Source organism: Gracilinanus agilis, chromosome 4 (genome assembly GCF_016433145.1).
Source record: "Gracilinanus agilis isolate LMUSP501 chromosome 4, AgileGrace, whole genome shotgun sequence".
Lineage (NCBI taxonomy): Eukaryota > Metazoa > Chordata > Mammalia > Didelphimorphia > Didelphidae > Gracilinanus > Gracilinanus agilis.
This window is the reverse complement of record NC_058133.1, coordinates 394,865,414-394,890,855: the sequence shown is the minus strand read 5'-3', so window position 1 is coordinate 394,890,855 and position 25,442 is coordinate 394,865,414. Positions and strand designations below refer to the sequence as shown.

The 25,442-nt window shown below is 35.9% G+C and overlaps 1 protein-coding gene across 1 annotated transcript in view; it reads left to right on the top strand.

Moving 5' to 3' along the window:
* MAP3K5 (mitogen-activated protein kinase kinase kinase 5) overlaps positions 1–25,442 on the top strand; it is a 301,627-nt gene that overhangs the window by 231,828 nt on the left and 44,357 nt on the right. Inside the window, exons 16-21 of the mRNA XM_044677087.1 lie at positions 2,696–2,823; positions 6,475–6,611; positions 7,854–7,959; positions 16,693–16,850; positions 21,441–21,618; positions 23,601–23,621. Of these exons, the coding sequence (XP_044533022.1) occupies positions 2,696–2,823; positions 6,475–6,611; positions 7,854–7,959; positions 16,693–16,850; positions 21,441–21,618; positions 23,601–23,621 (728 nt within the window). The remainder of the gene's footprint in view (positions 1–2,695; positions 2,824–6,474; positions 6,612–7,853; positions 7,960–16,692; positions 16,851–21,440; positions 21,619–23,600; positions 23,622–25,442) is intronic.

Below are 25,442 nucleotides of genomic sequence, written 5' to 3'. Positions count from 1 at the left end.
TCTAGACAAGAATAGACCCCAATTCTGTCTTTCATTCAGTGGTGTGTGTGTGCGTGTGTGCATGTGTGTGCGTGTGTGTGTGTGTGTGTGTATTTTTAAACTCTTATCTTCTGCCTCACTGAGCCACCACCTGTTTACTCTGAGATTCATACATTCTTAACATTCTTTTCTGGCAATAATGTTAATATTTATAATCTTCCAGTTTCTTTACTTTTAAAAGGTTTTTTAAAAAAACAAAAACTCTATGTCCATAAGATCAGACAATTATTCGTCACTTGAAGCTCATCATCTGATTAGGCAGCAAGAAGAGAAATGATCTGTTAGTTCTTATAAATACAAAAGGTTTAAAAGAGAGGATTCCAGGTTCGAAGACTATTTTGAGTATTTCTTGGGAGATTTCTACAGAAAGGAATCTCTTCTGGCTTTAAAGGATGTTCTTGTGTGGTGAGGAAGAGCTTTGTCTTTTTATCACATTTAGAGGACTTGGAATTAATAATATTGGCAGTGTCCTGTGCACTTGCTGCATCCATCCATTCACTCCATCTCCTACTCAACATCTTTGGAGAATGGGCGCCATACTTGCTATTGAGCTATATCTGAGAGGTTATATTCGGTAAAGTTAACCCAGTTAAGTGTTTCCATGGAGATAAGCACTGTAGAAATATAAATATAAAATAGCATTGTTATTCAGCATCTGTAGCATTCAGTTTTAAATGTAGCATGATAGTTGAGGGTCATTACTTTAGTTATTAATGATGCATCATGCTCTTCCGACCTCTCTTGTCCTTGATGTCAGAATATAGTGGGAGAATTATAGTAGCATTCAACATTTCCAGCTGCATAGCATGGATTTAAAAGGTAAGTATAGAAAAACATAAAAAATTGTGCTGACATTTCCAGAAGAGATAGCTGGGTGGCACAGCAGATAGGACACTACATTTGGAGTTGGGATGACTTGAGTTCGAATTCATCATCAGACACTAGTTATTTGAGCCTAGGCAAATCATTTATTATTATTATATTATATTATTATATATAGTTATATGTTATATTATTATTATAAATTATTATCATTAACATTGCTGTTCATTTGTGTCCAATTCTTTGTGATCCCATTTCGAGGTTTTCTTGGAAAATGTTCTGGAGTGCTTTGCCATTTCCTTCTCTAGCTCATTTGACAGATGAGAAACTGAGGCAAACAGGGTTAAGTGACTTACCCAAGTATCACAAAGCTAATAAATGTCTGAGACTAGATTTGAATTTAGGTAATTGAATCTTCCTGATTTCAAGCCCAGTGCCCTATCCATTGTACCACCTAGCTACCCCATTATCATTATTACCAAAATAGCTGATGAGTAGAAGTTCTCAAGTGGAGTTAATAGTTGCTCTCAAGACAATACTGTTAACATTTGCAAAACAAGTTATTTTAAGCAGATATTGGGGTTATAATAATCTGCTAGCAGCTTTGGCTTTGTTAGCCAAACCAGAAAATCAAGAATAAAACTTAGGAGGACATGTGACTGGACAGTGAAAACAATATTATTCCCTGACTGATTAGTAGATATTTATGGTTAGTCTTTTAGAGACGTTTATTATTTACAACTTTTAATAGACCTGTTACATGACAATTCCACCAAATTTAAATGCAGATGTATTTTTGGACAATTGATGATTTTCTCTACTTTGATCTAAACAACAATTGTGAAGTTTATTGAGTTGGGTTTTTTTAAACAGTGAATTGGACTTTAATAGTTTCATACCTCTAGATAGCCTCCTCCATACAGCAAGAAAAAATATATATTTCTTAGGCTTTTAGACTCATCATTCCTTCTGGATGATTGGAATATTCTTCTGTCTTCATCACTCTCTTTTCAGCAACACAATCTGCCTGAGAGCTTTACAATCCTCCCTGGGATGTTCAATACCTCAGCTTCCTGGGAGTCATTATAATGATGCTTCCATATCCCTTGTTTCAGAAGTACAGCTGGCTTGCTTTGCTGTTGAATTTGATTCAGCAGTGATGTAGAGACCTCCCATACCCAAATGATTCAGGATTCAGTTCTTCAGGATTCAAAAGATCCATGATTTCATTGGTGCAGGCTCTCCTTTCCTCATGCAGATTTTAGCCCTTCCACATTAGAAGTAGACAGTCTTCTGAAGTTGTTGTAAACAATAACAACAAAAATATGAGTCATAACCTGGTGGTCAATTCTGGTGATAAGTCTTTGCAAACTTGATCAATCAGGTTCTCAAATAAATCCACAATCCACTACTAGGTTCATGATGAAAGCCTTTCCAGCTTAGTAGGGCTTGCCATATTGCTTGGATTCCACTGGCACTAAACACAGAGACTCCAGAATCACTTGCATGCCATGTGAGGCAGCACTCCAGTGAAAGAATAGAGGTATGTGTGTTTGTGTGTGTGCATGTGTGCATACATGTGTTTATATACCTACGTTGCTTACTCCTACCCAGAGTGTTCTGGAACTTGAAGTGTCAGTACGAACATGACTACTTTGTGATTCCTCCTATTTCCCCATGGCCCCTGTCTTATGAGGCATAGTGGTTTCATTTGAGCATATTGGGATTTAGCTCTCTGATTAACAGATTTAGTCAGCATTCAAAATCCATAGTTAACGAAAGGTATTCTCTTTTTTTTTGTTGTTGAGTTTATCTGTATTTTGATTACTTTCAGATATTCCCAGCCTTTACATGAGGAAATAGCATTGCATAAGCACCTGAAACACAAAAATATTGTCCAGTATCTGGGCTCATTCAGTGAGAATGGCTTCATTAAAATTTTCATGGAACAGGTTCCAGGAGGTAAGAACTTTTTCTTTTCTTTGTTTTATAGCCTTGAAGGATGATAGTAATAAAAAGTTTTTATTTTTATTTTTAAAATTTTTCCATGTTGACATGATTCATTTTCTTTCCCTCCCTTGTTCTCTCTCCCCTCCCACAGCCAACAAGCAATTCCACTGGATTATACAATTGTTATCACTTGATACTTATTTCCATATTATTCATTTTTGCTATAGAGCAATCTTTTAAAGCCTAAACCCCAGATCACATACATTTATACATATATATGTATATGTGATAAGTGATATCATATGTTTTGATGAAAAGTTTTTAGAACCATGTAGCCATTTCAGAAAAATTATAGACTGATTTTATAGCTAGATTAGATTTTTAAAGGGAAAAATGAACAATTAAAGTGATGATTTAAAATGGTATAAAATAAGTTGTTAAACTTTCTATTTGATTATAAATCATTTAAAATATGATTGACATCACAAATTAAGAGCGTTTTTTAAAATTCCTGTAGGGGAAAAAAATCACTGCTTTTCTTCTCTGCCCTTCCTTTCCACTGTATCATCTTGAACCTTGCTCTGTTATTAATTAAGAATTTACTTCAGTTATGGTCATCTCAAATGATCACATATCTTCTGCTGTTTACTCATATTGCTTGTTGACCTTGATTTTAGAAACAACTGGGTCTTCTTTAGTTGAAAAGAAATTCAATTCACAAAAAAGCTTCTTTGAACAGCATACAACGAATAAGGTTACAAACAAACAATGAAGGATCACCAGAATTTGTCGTAATAGAGGCATATATCCCCCCCCCAGAAGCAAGACTGATGCTCTAAAAAGATTGTATGAAGAAAACTTGGCCACCTTCAGTTGATACTGTATCCCTTGCTTCCTTCTATAATACTTGGCTAGGCCTCCTTCCCTGCCTCCCTCTAGTATTGATCTGAAGAAGGAGTCTGCAAACATCTTGCATCCTACTGCCTCTCCTTGACCTTCCCTCAAACCCCTGTCATTCAGAAACCTCTCTTCTGAATTATTCTCCATTCATCAGTATCCCTTGGTCCATATATTTATTATTGTAATCTTTTGGGCTCCAGGTCAGTCTCTTTCCTAAAGGAGCTAGGTACCTAAATACAGGGCACTTCTCTAGGCTTCAGTTTATATAAATGGGATAAAAATGACCACCCCACCCCACCCCTAAAGATAAGCAGTTGTTTATTTCTTTCCCTCATGGCAATTACAAATGCCTGGGTGCAAAAACAGATCTTTTATAGATTCCTAACCTGTGACTCCCCTTCCCTCCTCTGTCTAGCCCCCTAGTCTGGGGACCAAGACTTAAAATCTAATCATGTGGATTCTAGCCAGGTCAGGGTACCATGAAGTACAGCAAAAGTGTCACTTAAGATATAAGGAAGCAACTGAGTTGTCTATTCCCCTTGAACCAAAGGCTTTTGTACTTTCTCAGGCTTGTTCTAGAATCTTCCAGATAAACAGTCAACAAAAAGCAACAAACTCACCCTCCTTCCCAACTAGGGGTTGGCTTCCCTGATGCTTTTCTTCTGATTCTGCTCTTACCTTTGACTTCTTCATTTGATCATCATCTATCTACCTTTCATACTTATGTGTGTCCTCCAAGACTATCCTGAACCTCTATCTCTTCTTTCTCTATACTTTATTTCTCTCCAACTATCTCTGTTGGCAAATTAGGCAGAAAGAAGATGTAGAGCATGCAAGCTAAGGAAGCTGATTACCTGGGAAACCAAAGAAGCCTCCTTGTTTAAGGAGACATCAACATGTATACTTTAGTTAGACCGAATTAAGTGTGTTATTCTCAGGAGCATTTGGTTTGCACCTCCCCATATTCTCCAGGCAAAGGCACTCAGATAACAGCCTCCCAACACCACCAGTTTTATTTTCCTCATCTGTAAAATGGCAGCATTGTTGGACCTCCAAATTTTCTCTCCTTTACTCCTTTGCTTCAATATCTGAGGAAAAGTTGGCCGTTCTTGCCAAAGCCAGACTCTGTAGTTGGTACACTTCATTCCATTGTTTCCTGTACAATCTGCCTTCTGAAGTTACCACAGTGAAACATTTCTCTAAAGGTTACCAACAATGGCTCAACTTCTAAGGATGATATTAGAAAATAAGTCTTGTTTTATTCGTTTAGAGATAAGAAGTAGAGAAGCTGGCTTTAGAAAGAATTGGCGTTTCAAACAGCTGAGACAGAATGTCAGATTCAAGTCTAACAGTTTTTCTGTGACAGTTACTCTCGACAGGGTGGCAGTTGGACTCCAGCAGTTGGCAGAGTCCCTCACAGAGACTCTCTCTGAGGGCTTGGAGGAGGTAACATCTTTGCTTCTCTCTCACTGTCTGAGGTAGAAGGAAAGGAGGGAAAGACCTGAAGGAGCTAAGTGTTTTCTTTTTCCAACTTAGGAAACACTAGTGACTGACTGTTACTGTTTCTATAGATTGTTCTAACTCTGAGAAGACCAAAGAGAAATCTGGTCTTTGGTTTGGACTCTGAGTCTGCTGAGGTTCAGAGTCCTAACTTGGCTCTTGCTGAGACTCAGCCAGCTAGTCTTTATTACTTTTATAACTTGGAGGCAAAATTAAGAATGATAAGGATAATAGTGTTAGTTTATTTAGAATAGTAAAAATTTGGGTTAAATTTGGGCTAGTCAGATCAGGAAGGATCAGTGTAGCCTGTGGAAACAGGAGAAGCAGTTCCTTGCAGAACCAGGAAGTTTTATTTGGGTGGAGTTAGAATCCCTTAGAATTAGAAATCCTTTTTATTCTTATAAATTCAATAAATATTTTATTTTTATAACAAGAGTCTCCTTAGCATCCTTGTGCCTGGCCCTGAAGAGAAGTTCACTTATGAGCTTCACTTCACTGATATAAACTGAAGATACTTTGTTAGCATGACAAGCAGATTATCTAAAATCAGTTTATGATCAATTCATTTACATTTATTTTTACACTGCACACATCCTCGGACACACAGAAACACATACATACACCTCATACTCTACATACAATCTGCCTTCTGACCTTACCACAATGAAACATTTCTCTAAAGGTTACTAACAATGGCTTAACTTCTAAGCCCAGTGGTTTTTGCTCAGACTTCATCTTCCTTGGCCCCTCGGCATGCTTTTGCCATCATTGAATATCTCTTTCTGAATATTTCCCTCTCTTGCTTTCCTTAATACTTTTCTAATTCTATTCTTTTCTTTGACAGTTTTTTCACTTGATCATCATCCATCTAAATTTTATAGATATGTGTGTCTTCTGAGATTATCCTACCACCTTCTCTTTTTTCTCTACACCTCCTCTTTTGCTAATCTTATCTGGGTTTAATTAACATCTCTCTGAAAATATGTGTTGTTCTACTATACATGTTATCTCCCCCAGTTAAACTAGGGGCTCCATGAGAGAAACTTATCTCAATTTATTATTTGTATCCCTAGTGTTTAATACATAGTACTTACTAAATGTTTTTTTTTCATTCATTCATTCCCTCATTCATTTTCCAGATGACTCAGAAATCTAGCTAGCTATTTAGACTCAATGTCTCTTTCTTGAATTCTTATTGAGCTCTGAAAGCAACTTTTTGAATATTTTTACTCATGAATTTTTTTCTCCACTAACACATTCCAGGAAGCCTTTCTGCTCTTCTTCGGTCAAAATGGGGTCCCTTAAAAGATAATGAGCAAACTATTGGCTTTTATACAAAGCAAATTCTCGAAGGATTAAAATATCTTCATGATAATCAGATTGTACACCGGGATATAAAGGTAAGATTCTGTTTTTCTTTTCCACAAACTGCATGGATAACTTTATGGTTAAAAAGGGATTTTGTGATGCTTTTTTTGTGGTCAACTTTAAATTGCAAAGTTGAATATATAAATATATAAAATATAATAATTTGGTATTTCAGTATCTGTAGTTTCAGAATACTACCCCACAATACCTGGAGTATTTTGTCAGCCTGTAACAAATCTGAAGGTATCTCCCTGAACTATACTGGACTAGTCCTTGGATGACCCAAATGAAGCCTTATTATCAAGCATTTCCCATTGGGTCAGAAATGCTATAGCTTATGTTTCAATGGCATAGACTTTGAGAAATCAGATCCGTCTCCACACCCCAGTGAGATATTAGGAGAGAACTTTAGTAAAGAATGTTCTTTTTTCTTTTCCATCTGTTTTTTTGTGAGCATTTATTATCTCTCCTCATTATGTCCCCTACTGAACAATTTTTAAAATCCTCATAACAAATATATGTAATCCAGCAAAACAAATTCCCACATTGCCCACATCCAAAAAAAGTCTGACTCAGTCAGCTTTTAAAATCCATCACTTCTCTTGAAGAAGATAGATGAACAGCCTGTTTAATCACCAGTCTTCTGGATTTGTGGCTTATTATTGCTTTGCTCAGATTGCATCAATCAGAGGTCTTAAAGTATGAAGAACTGTCTTAAACATGATATTAGAAAATTCAAAATAATAGGGAAAATAACCTTTTCTCTCAGATGGTATCCAGAAATAAAAAAGGAATTCAGCAATATAAAAAGATTGAAGAAATAATCATGCTATTATATATCAGTTATTATATTGATTAACTGTTTTATCTAATGTTTGGCAACAATAACTGACCTTTTCATACCACTTTAAAGCTTGTATCACCCTTTACATACATCATATTATTTGGTCCTCATAATAATCCTATGAAGTAGGTACTACAAGTATTCTTATCCATATTTATAGAGAGCAATTCAGGCATGGAGAGGTTAAGCCATTTGTCCACAGTCATTCAGCTAGTATGTATCAGAGGCAGGATTTGGTCTTACATCTTCCTAAATGCAAGTCTAGTACTCTACCTATTACTATCTTTTATCTCTAAAAGTTTTTTTTTTTTCAGAAAGTTCAAGTGTCTGACTACATCTGACTTATCAACCCAAGCCCCCACTTTCACAGTATTATATGGTATCTTTTCATCTCTAACCTAATGTTGGATAAAAATTCCCTGTTCTGTAGGGTGACAATGTGTTGATCAACACATATAGTGGCGTTCTCAAGATCTCTGATTTTGGCACATCGAAGAGGCTTGCTGGCATAAATCCATGTACTGAAACTTTCACTGGTATGTCTTATTTTGCTTTTTTCTTTTAGGGTGAAAGTATTTGTAAGAAAAGATTGACAATAAAAATACTACCACTTTTCTAAGTGATGTCCATGAGCTAACATATATTTTGCATTTGGCACCTTTTTTTGTAAAATGTTCCTTTAAAAAGAATTTTCTACTTCCATGTAAAGACGTCCTCTCAATAAATAAAACTTGAAACTGGTATTATGAAAAGACCAATCAAATAGATAATCATTAATTAGTTTTATTAAAAAAGAAGAAAACCAAATTACCTCTATCAAAAACTAAAAGAGTGAATGTACTGCCAATGAAGATGAAATTAAAGCAATCAGTATAAGCTATTTTGCCCAATTATATGCCAATAAAACTGATCATCTAAGTGGAATGGATGAATATTTACAAAAATACAAATTGCTCAGATTACAGAAGAGGAAATAGAATACTTAAATAACCCCATCTTAGAAAAAGAAATTGAACAAACCATCAATGAGCTCCCTAAGAAAAAAATAGCTCTCCTCGTTCTCTACTCCAGTGACTTGCCCAGGCCTTTGCTTCTGAGGTCAAAACCTATAGTCATCTTTGTTGCTCTCATTTCTTTTCTGAAAATCCTTTAATCTCTTGGGCCAACTCTAACCACTTTTAAAGCTACCAAAAGGTTCTTTTCCTTAGCCCTGCCCCTCTGCTGAGCTTCTTACTCATGCATTAATCACTTCCCATTTTTATTATTGCAGTTGCCTTTTTCATAGTTTTGTTTACTCCCTGTGGCTCTCATTCTCTATCCCACCACACAAATAACTCTGTCTGGCTTTAATTCAAAAAAAGGAAATGACTCACAAATTCAAGGAGGAAAGTATCAGGCTGGGGACGGGAGGGAAGTTTTCCTGAGATGAGGCAATGCAGTAGAAAGGAGGAGCCATCTCTAACTTAGTCATAGGAGGCAGGAGGGAAGACATAGTCTCCAAAAGCAGAATGAACAGGTGAGAAATAAATAGAGGAGAATTTGTAGTCTATAATCAATTATTAATAGTAGTTGGAAATAGAAGAAAACCTATGTGGTAGTAGATTGTCACTCATGTTAAAAGTCAGTTTAGCCAAAATATGCTCACAGTTAAATTAATTTAAATTAAGTTAATTTAAAGAAAAAAGAAAATCAACCTGGAGTGGGTATCTAGAACAAGCCTTCTGTAACTTTGTTAAGTTAGCTCTTGCACCACAGGCCTGCTATTACATCACCAGAATCATACTCAAATGCACCTTGGTAGAATCAATGAGAGCTTTTGCTGTAGCTTCTAAGACCCCTTTGGGTTACCCTAGAGGCTACTATAAAGTGTTAGGACTTTAGTGGCATGTGTACTGCAATAAAACTTTATACTCTCCTTGTGATAAATATAGTGATGCAGAGCTGAATAGTTTGTGTGTCTTTTTTTAAAACCACATACTCCTAGGTTTTATTAACAAAACAAACAGAAGAGCCTTGAACAAATTCTTCCACACTGTATTACCACATTTTATTAGAATTGTTCAGTCATTTTTCAGCTGTGTCTGATGCTATGACCTCATTTAGGGTTTTCTTGGCAAAGATACTAGAGTGGTTTGGCATTTCCTTTTCAAGCTTATTTTACAAATGAGGAAACTGAGGCAAACAGGGCTGACTTGCCCAGAGTCATACGGCTAGTAAGTGTCTGAGGCCAGATTCGAACTCAGGAAGGTAATCCCAGTGCCCTGTACACTGTGCCACCTAGCTGCACTTCTATTAGAATAAACATACACACATGCATATGTGAATAAGTGTATATAATCTACATACATATGTGTATAGATTATATATGAAGCGAGAATAAATCAAAAACTGAAAGTAATATTAAATACAGTATCTAGTATTGTGATATAAATATTAATATAACAATTCATAATATTACTCTCATTTATATTATTATACTATAGTATATGTAAGTATATAATATTACTTTCAGATTTTGATTCATGCTCTTTATTTCATCTTCCAGATCAGAGTGATCTTTATCCGCAGCATGGGGGTAGGGAGAATATTTCATGTGTAACATTAATCTGTTCAATGCTAGCAAATTTAAGATTTTAAAAGTTTACAGTTTCTTCCTTCTCTATCTCTATAGTTCCTTACCTCAGCATCAGACATTTTAAATCTTACCAACACTCAGTAAAACTGATAGAACAAAACCCCCCTTTGAGTACACTTTTTATTAGCAAGATATAAATCTGATTCTCCTGGCGAATCTGGGAACATGATTTTTTAAATTATCAAAGCTTTTAAAGAGAGAAGACATTAATAGAGTGTAACTTAGATCATTTGCTACATACAGCAGACTGCCAAGAAAAATAACTTAATATAATCAGCTGGATAGTGAGCAAGTGAGCAGTTGTAGAGATGATCTCCCCTCCAAAAAAAATTAGGATGCATTACATGGTATTTTTAATCACTTTTAACTTATTAAGTTATATTTTATTTCAGTTGATTTTTAGATTTAAATCTTTAATTACATACTAGCTGATGGCAAGAAATAAGTGGAAGTATAGGTTTCTTAGAAAGAGCACTCAGTTTGGATTCGCTGGACCTGGCTTCAAATCATAGCTTATTTCCTATCTGTGTAACCTAGAACAAGATATGTGTGTGTACGTGCGTGCGTGCGTGCATGCATGTGTGTGTGTGTGTGTGTGTGTGTGTGTGTGTGTGTGTGTTGGTTGGAGAGAGAACTAAAAACTAGACAAACATTTATTAAGCACCAATTAGGTGCCAGGCACAATGCTGAGCAATTGACAATTATCTCCCTTCTCACTTAATTTATCTGGGTCTCAGTTTTCTTCTCTGTAAAGTTAGCTAGGTGGCATAGTGGATAGAATGCCAAGCCAGAAGTCAGGAAGACTCAAATTTTTGAGTTCAAAATGGCCTCAGACACTTACTAGTTGTGTGAACCTGAGTAAGTCACTTAACCCTGTTTGCCTCAATTTCCTCATCTGTAAAATGAACTAGAGAAGGAGATAGCAAATTACTCCACTGTCTTTGGCAAGAAAACCCAAATATGGTCATGAAGTGTCAGACATGATTGAGCGACAATAACGGGAGAAAAAAACTCAGTATGAGGAGGTAGAAGGTTATAATGAAAAGTTCAAGGGCTCTGAAGTCAAAGAACCCAAGTTCATATCCTGCTTCTAATGCTTAACTACCTTTAGACCTTTGGTAAATCACTTAAGCTTTCTGGACCTCAGTTTTCTGATCTATTGAATAAGGAGTTTGGATTAGGTAGTCTGGTATTCCTTCCGATTGCAAGTGGTAAAGGGGCTTAAGTTCCATATGAAGATTAATTGAAGTAATTAGAGTCTCTTAATGTATAGAAAAGAAGGATCATAGAGCAGATGTCAAGACTTCAAGTACTCAAAAGTCAAGTCAGCCATAGGGAAGATAGTTTATATCTGAATCTCTGTTTGGCCCCAATGGGGTTATCTGAGAAAACTAAGAACAATGGGTGTTAGTTGCAAAAAAGAAAATTTAGGGTTGATGCAAGGGGGAAAAAATCCTTTAACAAATAGCTTTTGTTACAGCTACACAACACACAACAAAAAACCAACGGAGCTACCCCATAGTAAAATGGCTGATAAGATCTCCTTTATTGAAGAGATCTCCAAGGTTGGATGATCCCTTATAGCAGGGGTCGGCAACGTATGGCTCTCAAGCCATATCTGGCTCTTTTGAGGGCCAGATATGGCTCTTTCTGCAGGAGCCATGAAGTTAATTTTTTTTTCAGGCGCTGTTACAGGAGCCGCACTGTGAGCACTGTACGGCTCTCACAAAATTACATTTTAAAAAATGTGGTGTTTATGGCTCTCACAGCCAAAAAGGTTGCTGACCCCTGCCTTATAGTATGTATTGGCCTGGAACTTCTCATTTAAGTATGGGCTAGACAAAACAAGTCCTTTCCCAACTTGATATTCTGTGATGTTTTGTTTTGTTTTGTTTGTTTGTTTTGTTTCCCACTGGATAGAAATATATTGCCCTATTTTTGAGTCAAGGGGTAAAGAGCCATCTACTATATTACTTTCTCCCAGAATAAGATTGTAGGAAGGGTATAAGCAACCTCAAGCCTGAATGGGGTTCCCTAGAACCTGATGACAAGGTTAGAAACTATCACTCTGTTAATGAAGATAATTAGAATCATTTATAATGTGAGTGGCATTAGCTAAATGATATAATATTTGTAATGTGCTTAGCATAATGCCTTGTTCATAGGAAGTGCTACTTAAATGATTGTTCTCTTTTTCTTCCTACCTGCAAAAGTAACATCCTGAGAGATGGTTTGTAAATATTCTGTACCAGATTTAAAAGAAAGGTCCAGAGTCATCAAGAGATCAGAGAATTTCTTAAATCCCATCAGGGAGAAATCGATCTTATAAATTAGGGTCAGTAAATTTTTATTAAGCACCTACTAGTAGACACTGTACTAGGAATACAAAGAAATACAAAATACAGTTCCTGCCCTCTAACCGAACAACAATAAGTGATAGAGCTGGGCAGGATTCAAGCCCAGGTTTCTGAATCCAAATCTCAAACTTTTCAGTGCGACATTGGTTGTAGAATTAATGGCAAAGAAGCAGGAGAGTGGTCTGAAAAATCTAGAAAAAAAGAACAGTTTTAAATGGTCCAGAGTTTATATACTGTTGTTTAGTTAGAGAGACACTCACTGTACCAGACTGAGAGTAACATTCTGTACCCTAGAAAAGAATACAGTGGAGAAATAGTACATTTTTATTTTTAGGCTCTACCAAAGCCTTAATGTTTGTTTATAGTTGTTTCAGACTGACCCTTCATGACCACTTTTTAGGGGTTTTCTTAGCAAAGATACTGGAATGGTTTGCCATTTCCTTCTCCAGCTCATTTGACTGATGAGGAAACTGATGCAGACAGAGTTGAGTGACTTGCCCAAGGTCACACAGCTAGTAAATGTCTGAGGCTAGATTGGAACTTGGGAAGATGAGTCTTCTTGATTCCAAGCCCAGTGTTCTATCTACTGCACCACCTGGTTACCACATTATTATTATAAAGTAACTGATAAAGTTCTAAAGTGGAGTTAATAGTTGCTTTCAGGCTGGTACTTTAACATCCGCAAAACAAGTTATTTTAATTAAATATGTATTGGGGTTAATAGTCTGCTAGCAGTTTTGGCTGCTAATGGGTTATTAGGTGCCACAGTGGATAGTGCTCTGGGCTCAAATCCAGTCTCAGACACTTAATAGCTATGTGAACTTGAATAAGTCACTTCACCTGTCTGCCTCAGTGTCTTCATCTATAAAATGATCTGGAAAAGGAAATAGCAAACCACTCCAGTATCTTTGCCAAGAAAACTCCAAATGGCATCACGAAGAGTTGGACATGACTGAAAAATGATTGAGCAACAACAGAAAGCCTAAATAAAATAGTCACTACATGATACATTACCCAACTCTCTTTGCTCAGTTTTTCCATGTTCTCCAAGAAAACTTCTGATAATTCCATTCTCCAAATATCTTGATAAAGAATGTCTTAAATATTGAACACAAGGGTTATATTTAATGGAATGGCTTTTTGCCAGTTCTAGATTACTATGTTGGCATCTAGTTTCTCAGTCAGATTCTTGTAGGAATAGTTGTTTCCTAGAGTCTGATCAATCACTATTGAGTAAACAGAGAACACTGAATTTTTGAAAGATTAAAGATGAGGTCCAGGGGTCAGGGTGCTGATAATGGCATTAAGGCCTAACATGCCATTAGGCAACTGGCCTCTCTTTCTCTCCCTGTTAAATTCAATAGGGAATGGCAGACCATTTAAATTGTTATAAGATAACCAATAAAGGAAGATAATGCAATATTATTTACAAATTCATATCACAAATTGCCAGAAGAAGTAGAGAGAAAGTTGCATATGGAAGCCACTAAAGTCAGACCATTCTGAGTACTTTATACATATATTTGTTTGTATGCCATCTCCTCCAGTAGACTGTAAACGTCTCCAAGGCAAGGACTGGCTTTTGCTTCTTTGTGTATAGACAACGTAAACTCAACATGTCTAAAATTAAACTCATTATCTTTGCCAAAAAATTCTTCCCCTCTTCATAATTTCCTGTTATTGTCCAGGGTACCACCATCTTCCCAGAGTCACTGAAGCATCATCCTTATCTCCTCTCTCCCTCATGCCTCATATTCAATTTGTTGCCAAAACCTGTTGGTTTTCTTCATGACACATCTTTTTTGCCCTTTCTTCTCTCCTCTGACATTTCCACCACCCTAGTTCAAGACTTCATCCCTTCATCCCTGGACTATTGCAATCGCTTCCTGGGTGGTTCTCCTGCCACAAGTCTCTCTCCACTCCAGGCCATCATCCACTCAGCCATCAAAGTGCCCTTCCTTAAACATAGGTTTGACCATCTCACCTCCCTACTCCAGTGACTCCTTATCAAATAGAATATCTTCTGTTAGCCAAAGCCCTCCATAGCTCGCCCCTGCTCCCCATTTTTCCAGTTCTTACACCTTATTCCCTAACCCTACTAACCCTACTCCTAAGTATTAACCAATCTGGTTACACAGATTTCCTTGCTGTTACTCAGACAAGACCTTCCATCACCCACTTGACATTTTCTTTTTTTTTAAACCATTTATTAATATTCATTTTTAACATGGTTACATGATTCATGCTCCTCCTTTCCCCTTCACCCCCCCGCTCTTCCCCTACCCATGGCCGATGCACATTTCCACTAGTTTTGTCATGTGTCCTTGATCAAGACCTATTTCCAAATTGTTGATAGCTGCATTGGTGTGGTAGTTTCGAGTCTACATCCCCAATCATGTCCACCCCAACCCATGCGTTCAAGCAGTTGTTTTTCTTATGTGTTTCTTCTCCTGTAGTTCTTCCTCTGAATGTGGGCAGCGTCTTTACCATAAATCCCTCAGAACTGTCCTGTGTCATTGCATTGCTGCTGGTACAGAGGTCCATTACATTCAATTTTACCATAGTATATATCAGTCTCTGTGTACAGTGTTCTTCTGGCTCTGCTCCTTTCGCTCTGCATCAATTCCTGGAGGTCTTTCCATCCCACTTGACATTTTCATTGGCTGTCCTCCCACTCTACAATACTCTCCCTCCTTATCTCTTTCTCCTGACTTTACTAACTTCTTTGAAGTCCCAGGGAAAATCTCATCTACAGGAAGCCTTTCCCATTCTCCCTTGATTCCAGAGCCTTTCCTCTCATGATTATTTCCCATTTTTCTTATCTATATCTTGTTTGTACATTTCTACTTGGTGTCTCCCCTCTTAGACTGTAAGTTCTTTGAGACCAAGAACTGTTTTTACCTTTAGTTTTTTCTCTATTGCTTAGCCCAGTGCCTGGGGCCCAACGCGCACATAATACATGTTTACTGACAAATTAACAAACAGTAATTGTTTACCATTAATGCAGTTTAATACCAGCTCATTCATTCTGTCTTAGATCTATAAAGAATAAAAAAGAGAGTAAGGTCCCCTGTAGCACCATCTGGTTGAATACAGAGACCTAGATAATTCCAGAGGGCTATAATCTGGGTTCTTTTCATTAGCAGGAAATGAAAGAAATGTTTTATTTTGCCCGTCTTCTATTAAATGTATGTGAATTTTGGGGGAAAGTTAGGACTCTAATTTGGGTCAAAGATCATACAAGTTCTTTCCTTAGTTGTTAAGTATTTGTTTGGTTTTTTAAAAAACTCTTACCTTCTGTCTTAGAATCAATACTATGTATTGGTTTCAAGGCAAAAGAGCAATAAGAGTTAAACAACGGGGGATTAAGTGATTTGTACAGATTTGAACCCAGGACCTCCTGTCTCAAAACCTGGCTCTCAATCCACTGAGTCACCTTGCTGCCCCCCCTTTCCCTAGTCTTTTATCCATTTAAATTTTAAAAAGACAAATCTGGTTCTTAAATATTAATAGTTCCCTGAAAATGGGTTTTGTAGGATAAAAAGGCTAAGTGACATTTGCTATTGTAGTTGAGTTTTGATTATTCCATGATGCTGTTAATTTTATTAATAATTAATTCATGAGTCTTAAAGGTATAAACTTAAAGAAATTACTTCAATTCTTTGCAGAAGTGTTTTTGTTTGTTTTTACATTAATGGGTAATAATATAAGAGTAATTTGTAAAAGATGTTGATGACACGTATTCATATAATGAAAAGCCCTTACTTTGGTCAAGAAACAAAGTATTGAAATGGCTCATGTAGCAAAAGATTCAGAATTTAAAATTAATTCACCATAGTGTCTCAGAAGTCTTTCCCTGTCATAGTATCTGAATGGACTATTATGGAGCATGATACTTGGGGAAAAAAAAGAAAATAAATTGCAAGTTCTCTTCTTTATTATACTTTTGACATTTTGCTGGACTTTGGGAAGAATCACTTAACATTTTGTTGCCCCATTAGCCACTGCCTGGGAAATAGGAAAGCATGTCTTTGTCACCAAATAATGTTGATCATCCATTTTTATTGCCTTTATAATATGATTTTTAAAAAATAGTACTATTTTAGTGCAATTACTATGTACTGTAGTAGAAAAAAAAATCTTATGAGACCCTTTTTTTCTCTCTATAGAAGGTAAAGACCAGAAAAGGTGGAAACTAAAACTCAAAGCACATTTTACAAACTACTTTATCACTAGGAAAATAAACTCATTACAAAATACATTTGAACTATTTCCAGGTACACTTCAATATATGGCACCAGAAATAATAGATAAAGGACCAAGAGGATATGGAAAAGCGGCAGACATATGGTCTTTGGGCTGTACGATCATCGAAATGGCCACAGGAAAACCACCATTTTATGAATTAGGAGAACCTCAAGCAGCTATGTTCAAGGTCAGATTTTTCTTTGATGCCATATTTCATATAATGACTTATTTAAACTGACATGCAGAAAAATTGATGGTTAAGTACTAAATGTATGTATATATGTGTCTTTTATAGACTTTTCTCAGAGATATTGAAAATTTTGGAAATATATGTTTCTACATCATATTGGTTGCAACAAACCTGGATTTAAATAATGAAACCTTAGTATGATGACATATATTGGGGAAAGGATATATTTATTGGATTCTCATTATTTGTGTGAAATGAGATATATAGTATGGTTATAATAAATCTATGGAAAACAAAAGAGAAATAGGAGCTCATGTAAATTGTTTTCAAGTTGCCAGACTTTGTCAGAGCTTGTTACCATAGTTTCCACTAAGCAGTCAAGTACCATAATTTCTATTTCTTCTGCTCCCTCTACCCTTCCTTTTATTCTGTAGGAGGCTATAATGACCACTGAAATCCATAATCATAACTAATCCATACACTGAATTTTTTAATTTGCAAAGTCATAATACCCCTTTGGAAAGGGAAATCTTCCTAATTCTGAGTCCTGCCAGCACAACTTACTGTGTCACTTTGAATAGCTGCACCTCTAAGAGATTAGGTGACTTGCCTAGGTTTATATTGCTAGTGATTCTTAAACCCAGAATTCAAATCCAGGTGGTTTGAGTCTAAATTCAATGCCTTTTTCATTCAGCTTATTAAAATTATCTGCATTATCTGACTGTTCAGTTAATTGGGAGTGAGCAGCATTTTCACTTTCTCTGAACTAAAATCTAAAGAGAGCATTTTGACCATCTAATCAATATCTTAGAAGCCTGTTGGAGAGATTTGTTCCTTTTGAAGATCTAGCAAACAGATTGTGTGTGTGTGTGTGTGTGTGTGTGTGTGTGTGTGTGTAATACAATTTTAAAACTGTGATTCCTTCTGCTAATATCAGTACATGTACCCTTAAACAAAGCTCTGAAGCATTCCAGAGGCAGTATGATATTTTAGAAAGTGTATTTATTACTTTTGAAGTCAAGAGATTTAACACTATTTTTAGAGTTTGAAGACTTAAGTTGAATCCTTTCCCTTCAACTTTCTGCATCACCCTAAAAAGTGGTTTAAAATTCTGTGAAGCCCAGTCATTTCATCTGTAAAACAGGCATAATCATCATTTTATTATCTGTTTGGCAGGATTGATATGAAAAAATGTCAAAATGTTGACTATTATTTCAATATTTTAGTTTTCTCAATTCTGAAAAGGGATTAAATGTATATGCCCTTCACATCCTTTTTAGCAATGCTATTTGAATAACATTCATTTGAAACAAGGAAAGTGAGTTGTGATCTTTGGGGAACAAAGAATCTGTAAATTATCCTTGAAGACTATAAGCATAAAGAACTTATTAGCCTATGAAAAATATTTCACCAGACTTCCCGTTGGGAAATTTGCAGGTATAAAATAAATATAACCAGCATTTTCTCCTACTTCCCTGGCTTAAGTAATCATTTATCTTGACTAGTAGTCTCAAGGCAGTTTTTTTTTGTAAAGTAATATTATTATCATTATAGTAATACAATAAACCTTAATTCCTGTTCCCTTATTCCTCCTTCAACATCCTGCCTGACATAGGAAATAACTCTTTAGGGAAGTTATGCAAGAACTTATCACAGCAGTGGGAAAATTTATTGGACCCACAAAATTTCCTTTGTCCCTTCATACCCCGAGAGAAGAGGCTTGGTTAGCCCAATATTAACAAGCACCACCAGCACCAGCACCATCCCTGTTTGAGTCTTTGGAAACTAATGTGCTGAGGAGCTCTTCCTGTGTTCTTCATGCTGACAAATAAAACAAATTGGGAGGAAAATTCCCCAGCCACAAAGTTCCACTATGCCTTCTACCAAGGTGGACTTTAGTCTTGGTGGATAGAGACTGTGGGGTAGGGAGAGTGGCAGGTGCCCAGACTGTGATTTCATTAGCATGGGAGACCTCCCAGAATGGAAACTTTCTTCACTGATATATATTTACAACTCTTCTATAGTCTAACAAACATTTATCACTCTAAGATATTAAATGAGTTAGTCATTATCATATAGAACCCAGGGCTCCTTGTCTCTATGGCTAACACTTGATCCACCATGTCTGTAGTTCTTTATTTTTTTTTAAACCCTTGCCTTCTCTCTTAGACTCAATACTGTGTATTGCATCCAAGGCAGAAGAGTAGTAAGGGCTAGGCAATGGGGGCTAAGTAGCTTGCCAAGGTAACACAGCTAGGCAGTGTCTGAGGCTAGATTTGAACCCAAGACCTCCTATCTCTAGGCCAGGCTTTCTATCCACTGAGCCACCCAGCTGCCTCCCCCCCCCCCCCCCCGTCAGTAGTTCTTACCCTTTTTTTTTTTTTCCTAACATGGTGATAGTTTGGTGAAGCCTGTAGGCCTATTCTCAGAATCATGTTTTTAGGTACATAAGAAAATGGCATTACAAAGGAAACTGATTATATTTAAATAAATATATAATTTCCCCTTAATCAGGTTTATGGACCCCCACCCCCAAAAGTATATCTAATTGTATTAAAATCAGTATTATTGAAATAAGTATGTAATTTTTTGCTACTTAAGTACATGGACCCCAGGGTTAAAAAAAATCGCACTGTTATTCTCTTTTATAGAAATGGTAATTTTGATAGATGTTATGCTATTTTTTTTTCCACTGGGAAATCCATCCCATTTGGGAAAATTTTCATGTGTATTTTTCCACATCATATGACTTTTACCCCTGGTTGTAATTAATGGGGCCTAATCTGATCTAATGTTCATTTTTAGTCATCTTTGAATTTGTCAAACCATACAGGGTAGTATATCTTATAGAATTTTATAATCAGATTTTGGGAGCTAGAAAAAATCTTAGAGATGTGTTAGTAAAATATTCCCATTCCCCTCCTCCCTTTAACTTTTCCTTATTCCTTTTTTCAACATCCCAGTTATTTCTTATTATATTAATATCTGCCCTTCTTGCTACTGAATTCCTCATATTAATAAAGCAAAACTCAACCAACAAAGCTTCCATGTCTCACAGTATATGCATCATTCTACACCTTTTATCTACCATTTGTCAGCCAAGAGGATCTAAATTTTTTTCTCTTTTCTCTTGAACCATGATTAGTCATTTCTATCCATTTGAGTTTGTCATTATTTTAGTGTTTTTATTTAAGTTATTGGAGTCCCTATGCCCACATTTTGAAGATGAAAAGACTGAGACCTAGAGAGTAAGTGATTTGTGCAAAGCACATTAATGGTAGAGCTAGGACTGGAAACCAGTTTTTCAACCTAAGAAATCAGTATTTGTTCAGATATACCATCCTGCTTCCCTGTGACATCCAAGAGCTTTAATATTTTTATAGGTATAAAATAAAACCTTCATTATATAAAGATTAAAATTAATATACAATAACTAAGTATTATATTTTATAAAGTTTATTAATAATAACTAAAGTAAAAAGCTAGCTAACCCAGTCCCGGTTGTGAGAGAAGAGAAAGAGAGGGAGGAGTTACAGAATTATATAAACAGTAACATAAAGATGCAAATAAATGAAAAGGGAAAGGGAATTTTGAGATGAGGAAAGAATTCTGGAAGATGAAGTCAAAAGTACAAAATTCTCTAACTAATACAATTGCAATATCTCTACTTTGGGAAGAGTAAGAAAACTTCCCATCACTTCATAAATTAATCTCTAAAATCTTATATGCTATTAACTAATCATAATAATAGGTAAAAAAAAGAAGTTAATACATATTTCATTTTAATGTCTTCTACCAGTGACAGCAAAATTTGTTGACAAGCACTTTTTAGTGCTTTATCTACCATATAAATTATATTCAGTTTTGGTTCAGTCCTCCCAACTTGTCATTTTTTTATATCCTTAAGTGGAAAACATATAAGCAATTCATTTGTAACCCATTAGAGATACTTTAAAAATATTGTATCCTGGGTCAAAAGTATGAAAACAAAGCTTATAATGGGAGAAATAATAGGAAAAATTCAAATTAACATAAAATAAAGGTAATAATTCTCTTTTTAAATAGGTGAGTTAAAATATGGGACACTTAATTTGTATGAACACATTTGTCTTCCAGATGATGTCTTCTGTAATGCAAGGAGAGCAGGGAGGGGATGGGATACTTGTGGATAAACTCTATTAATAAACTTTTAAAAAATAGAATGAAGTTTAAAAGGAATCACAGATATAAACAGGACAGTTTTGAAGGTAAAGAGCATAATTCTGTGTTAAGTTAAAAGGCAAGTGTTGTGAAATGGAAAAAAGTAGGTGACGGACATAAAATATCAGTTCTTAATCAATACTAACAAATTCTATCTTAACTATTTCATTTGTGAGAATTTTGCCAGAATCTATTGATGTTCACAATAAATTGTAATGGGCAGAGAGCACTGACTTATGACTTTGAAATGTCTGAATCTGTTACCAGATTCACCAATTCTGTTAATCTTTAAAAGTAAGATATCCTGTAGTAAGGGGGATTTAATGAATAAGTTGTATGCATAAGAAGTAAGAAGATGTCATTCCACTGATTTTCTGTTTTTCTTAGGTGGGAATGTTCAAGATACACCCAGAGATCCCCGAGTCTATGTCAGCAGAGGCCAAGGCTTTCATATTGCACTGTTTTGAACCAGATCCTGACAAAAGAGCCTGTGCCAATGATTTGCTCGACGATGAGTTCTTAAAAGTTTCCAGTAAAAAGAAGAAGACACAGCCTAAACTCTCAGGTATGTGCCTGCATTAAAATAGGGGAAAGACAGCAGGCATAGTGGCCCACACCTGAATCCCAGATACTCAGAGGCTATGACTCTTAGATCTCCTAAGATAAGGAATCCTGAACTTCTGTAGGCAGAGCTAATTGGAGAGTCACACTGTTTGGCATTGGAATAGCGAGTCCCTGGGAGTGGGGAGCCACCAGATTGCATAAGGAAAAATGAACATCAGAATGGAGCAGGTCAAAGCTTCTTTTCTGATCAGAGTGAGATCAAAGTCATGACCTTTTAAAAAAAATGGAAAATAAGAAATAGAGATGATTTTATGAGTCCCAGCTGAATAAAAAGTCAGATAAATTATAAATGAATAAGTTTCACCGTTTCACCTGTCCTCAGCTCTCACTGGAAGTTAGGGATGATGAAGTTAGAGAGTCTGTTCTTTATAGTATCTTAGCTAAAAAGGATGGGGCTATATCTTAACATTCTGTAGCTGCAAGTCCTGGAAAAAGGTAGGAGATTCAGTTCTTTGTTGTTTAGCTGGTACCTAGACTACACTAAATAGAACTTTAAAATATTCTTGTAGTTGTTGAGTACCATAAATAGCATATCTTTTTAAGCCTCAGCTATGAGAGAATACCTTTGGCACTTTCAAGGACATCTCTGATTTTTTAATAAAAATAGATGAACGATAGGCTTCCAGTTATACAAAAATTTGTTAAAGTACTGTTAAAATTGCAATGCTCTGGAGACTGTATTTTAACTTAAAATGATTTATTAACTAGTAAAAAGTGGGTCAGAGAAAGAAAAGGCACCAAGTCACACACCTTCTTCCCTAGCTAATCCAAGCTCTCTGCTCACCTTGTGTATTTGTTCACTCTCTATGCTTGGCCAGAAAGACCCCAAGAGCTTCCTTGATACATAACTTACGCCCACCTCTGTGGCATCACTTCTTCTGGGTCTCCCTGTTTGGACAGACTTGATCTCAGGCTGGATCAGAGGCTGGTCTTGCAGACACCAGGAGTCACTTGGGACAAGATGATGAGTAGAACTATAGGAGACTAGATTGACATGTACCTTCCAATAGAAATGGCAATATTGATTTGAATGTTTCCGGAACTGGAAAGGGGAGTGGGGGAGACATGAATTTTTCTTCCATATACTTAGGCATGAATCATAAAGGCCTTTGGAGCAGGACACAAAAATCTATGTCATTCTCTCTCTTATTTTTTTTTCCTGAAAAGTTTTATTATTGTATTAGCAATTTTCAGAACTCATTTAAGGATATATATGGGTGTGAATGTATCTCTACATGGGCAGATAGATAGCACAGGGATAAAGTGCCAGGCCTGAAGTCAGAAAGACTCATCTTCTTGAGTTCAAATCTGGCCTTGGACAATTACTAGCTACGTGACCCTGGCTAAGTCACTTAACCCAGTTTGCCTAAGTTTCCTCATCTGTCAAATGAGCTGGAGAAGGAAATGGTAAATTCCTCCAGTATCTTTGCCAAGAAAACTCCAGATGTGGTCATGAAGACATGACTAAAATGACAGAACAACAGAAAAGTATATATATTTTTCATGAAATGATTTCTGAAAATATATATTTATTATATATTTTGTGCATATATAGTATACTTATTTATATATAATATGTAATTATATTTAACATAACTAAAATATATATTTATATTTTTCTGAAAGTTCTCAAGATATGTTATATATTATGTTTATTTATATATGTTTACAGATGACACATAAATTATCTAAAAGTTACAGTACATAATGTATATTATCTGGAAATATAGAATAAATATATCTTATCTGAAAACATACAAATGTATTCCTATACATTATACATACCTTCTTGTCCATATTTTAAAAACTGTCCTTTGAGAGGAACCTTCATCCTCTGCTTTGACTTTTGGTTATTGCCTAGGTAGGAATGAGAACATACTTACGTTGAGAACATACTGACTCTGCTTACATTTCTTTCCACAGCTCTTTCAGCTGGATCAAATGGTGAGACTGATTTTTTTTTTACCTTTACCTATATATAAAGGATTTGTGTTTGTTTTAATATCAGGGCTTGAGGGAAACAAAGTCTGATGTGTTGTGTACCAAGCTCTAGCCCCCTTGATCAATTAGCTTAAAGGATTTTATTCTGTATTATGGTAGCCAAAACAGCTGTAAATCACATTAGGCACTCATTTAATTTTTCTGCCTTAACTAGATTTCAATTGCTGTTTCCTGGTGGTGAGCCGGTAACCATATTTTTTGAAATTTTGGCTTTGAATACATTTAGCTTTCTTGGTATTGCCTTGTATAAAGCTAACTACTTTGTAGCTTTTCTGAGGGAAACTTTCAATCCAAAAATTGTATTCTGTCACCTTTCTTGGACTGCATACTCCAGCTGCTATTGGTCAGAGCTCAGAGAGTACAAATAAATTTTCAGAATTAGTCCAAGAAGGAAGGCAAATATGCTCCATAAAGTTACAATGCAAGTCAATTGAGAATAATTTTTAAATTATCCATGCCCTGGATTATCCCATGTTTACTCCTATTCACTGGGTTATTATATTATTGTGTGGGTAAATAGGTGAAACTGACTTTTTATGGGGCCTAATCAAATATCCCTTCTCTCACTTCTGAGAGTGTTATTCCTGAAGGCTAGAACAAGAGACAGAAGACTTAGCTTCCACTCCCATCTCTACCAGTAACTATTTGTATAGCTTCAACATAGCATTTTACCTCAGTTTCTTCATTTGTAAAATGGCAATTAGACTAAAGATTCTTTGAGACCCCTATATGGATTTCAAAACCTATCATCTAAGAGTAATTGTGAAAAAAATTCAATCTACAATTCTCATTATTTTTTATTTAAAATATACTTAAAATTCTAGGAGTGAGCAGAAGCAATCTTAAATAGAACACACCTGGGCTAAATAGTCTATGCTTTACTCAGTACTGATAAGCATTGTAGATTGTTTCCATTGAATTTGAACAAAAGGGTAAAGCTGAGCCAAATCTTTGAGCAATATAACATTTATTATCAGGAGCATACATGCCAAAGACCCCAAGCAGACAGACAGCTCCCTCTTTTATAGGTTTTGGTAAGTACGGAACAAAGAACAGAATAGGGTAGATGACATCATGGGATTGAGTACAAAATGATTGGTTGCAAAGCTGAGGTGCAGGAACCAACATGATTGTTTGGAAATTTGGTAAGGGAGGCTATTAACAGACCCCCCTTCTTCTCTAATGGGACTGAGAAGTGCTCATTGTTTGAGTGCAGGAGCAAGATAGCATTCCAGACTTTGGAACAGCAAATCAGACTTCCTTGAAGGATAGCCTGGTGACATAAAGATATTAGGCTCAAGCTCCCTTATGTTCATTGGCATTCTATTTGGATTTCTAAGCTTAGGCCAGCTAGATTCTGCAGTTACAGGACCAAAGTGATTACTTGTAAATAAAATCAATGGGAAAATGATACAAGATCAATTTTAATCTTCTCAGGATGAAACATGACATAATCAGCTTGGATTAATATCAGTTGTCCATTGTTTAAAGGATCCCATATTGGTATCATAGGAGTTATAGTAAGAGTAGACCATAGAGATCATCCAATCCAACCTCATTTTCTTAAAAATGAAACTGAAGCCCCGAGAAATGGTGTCACTTATCTGAGATCATGTTAGGAGATGGAGAGTAGATCATTTGGATCCAACCCCAGCCTTCTTTCCACCTAATATTAACTAACCTATTTCTTCCTCCACTAAGACTAATGCTGTTGATAGTTCATCCCAAGACCAAGAAAAATCAAGTGCAATTAGAGGTTTCCAT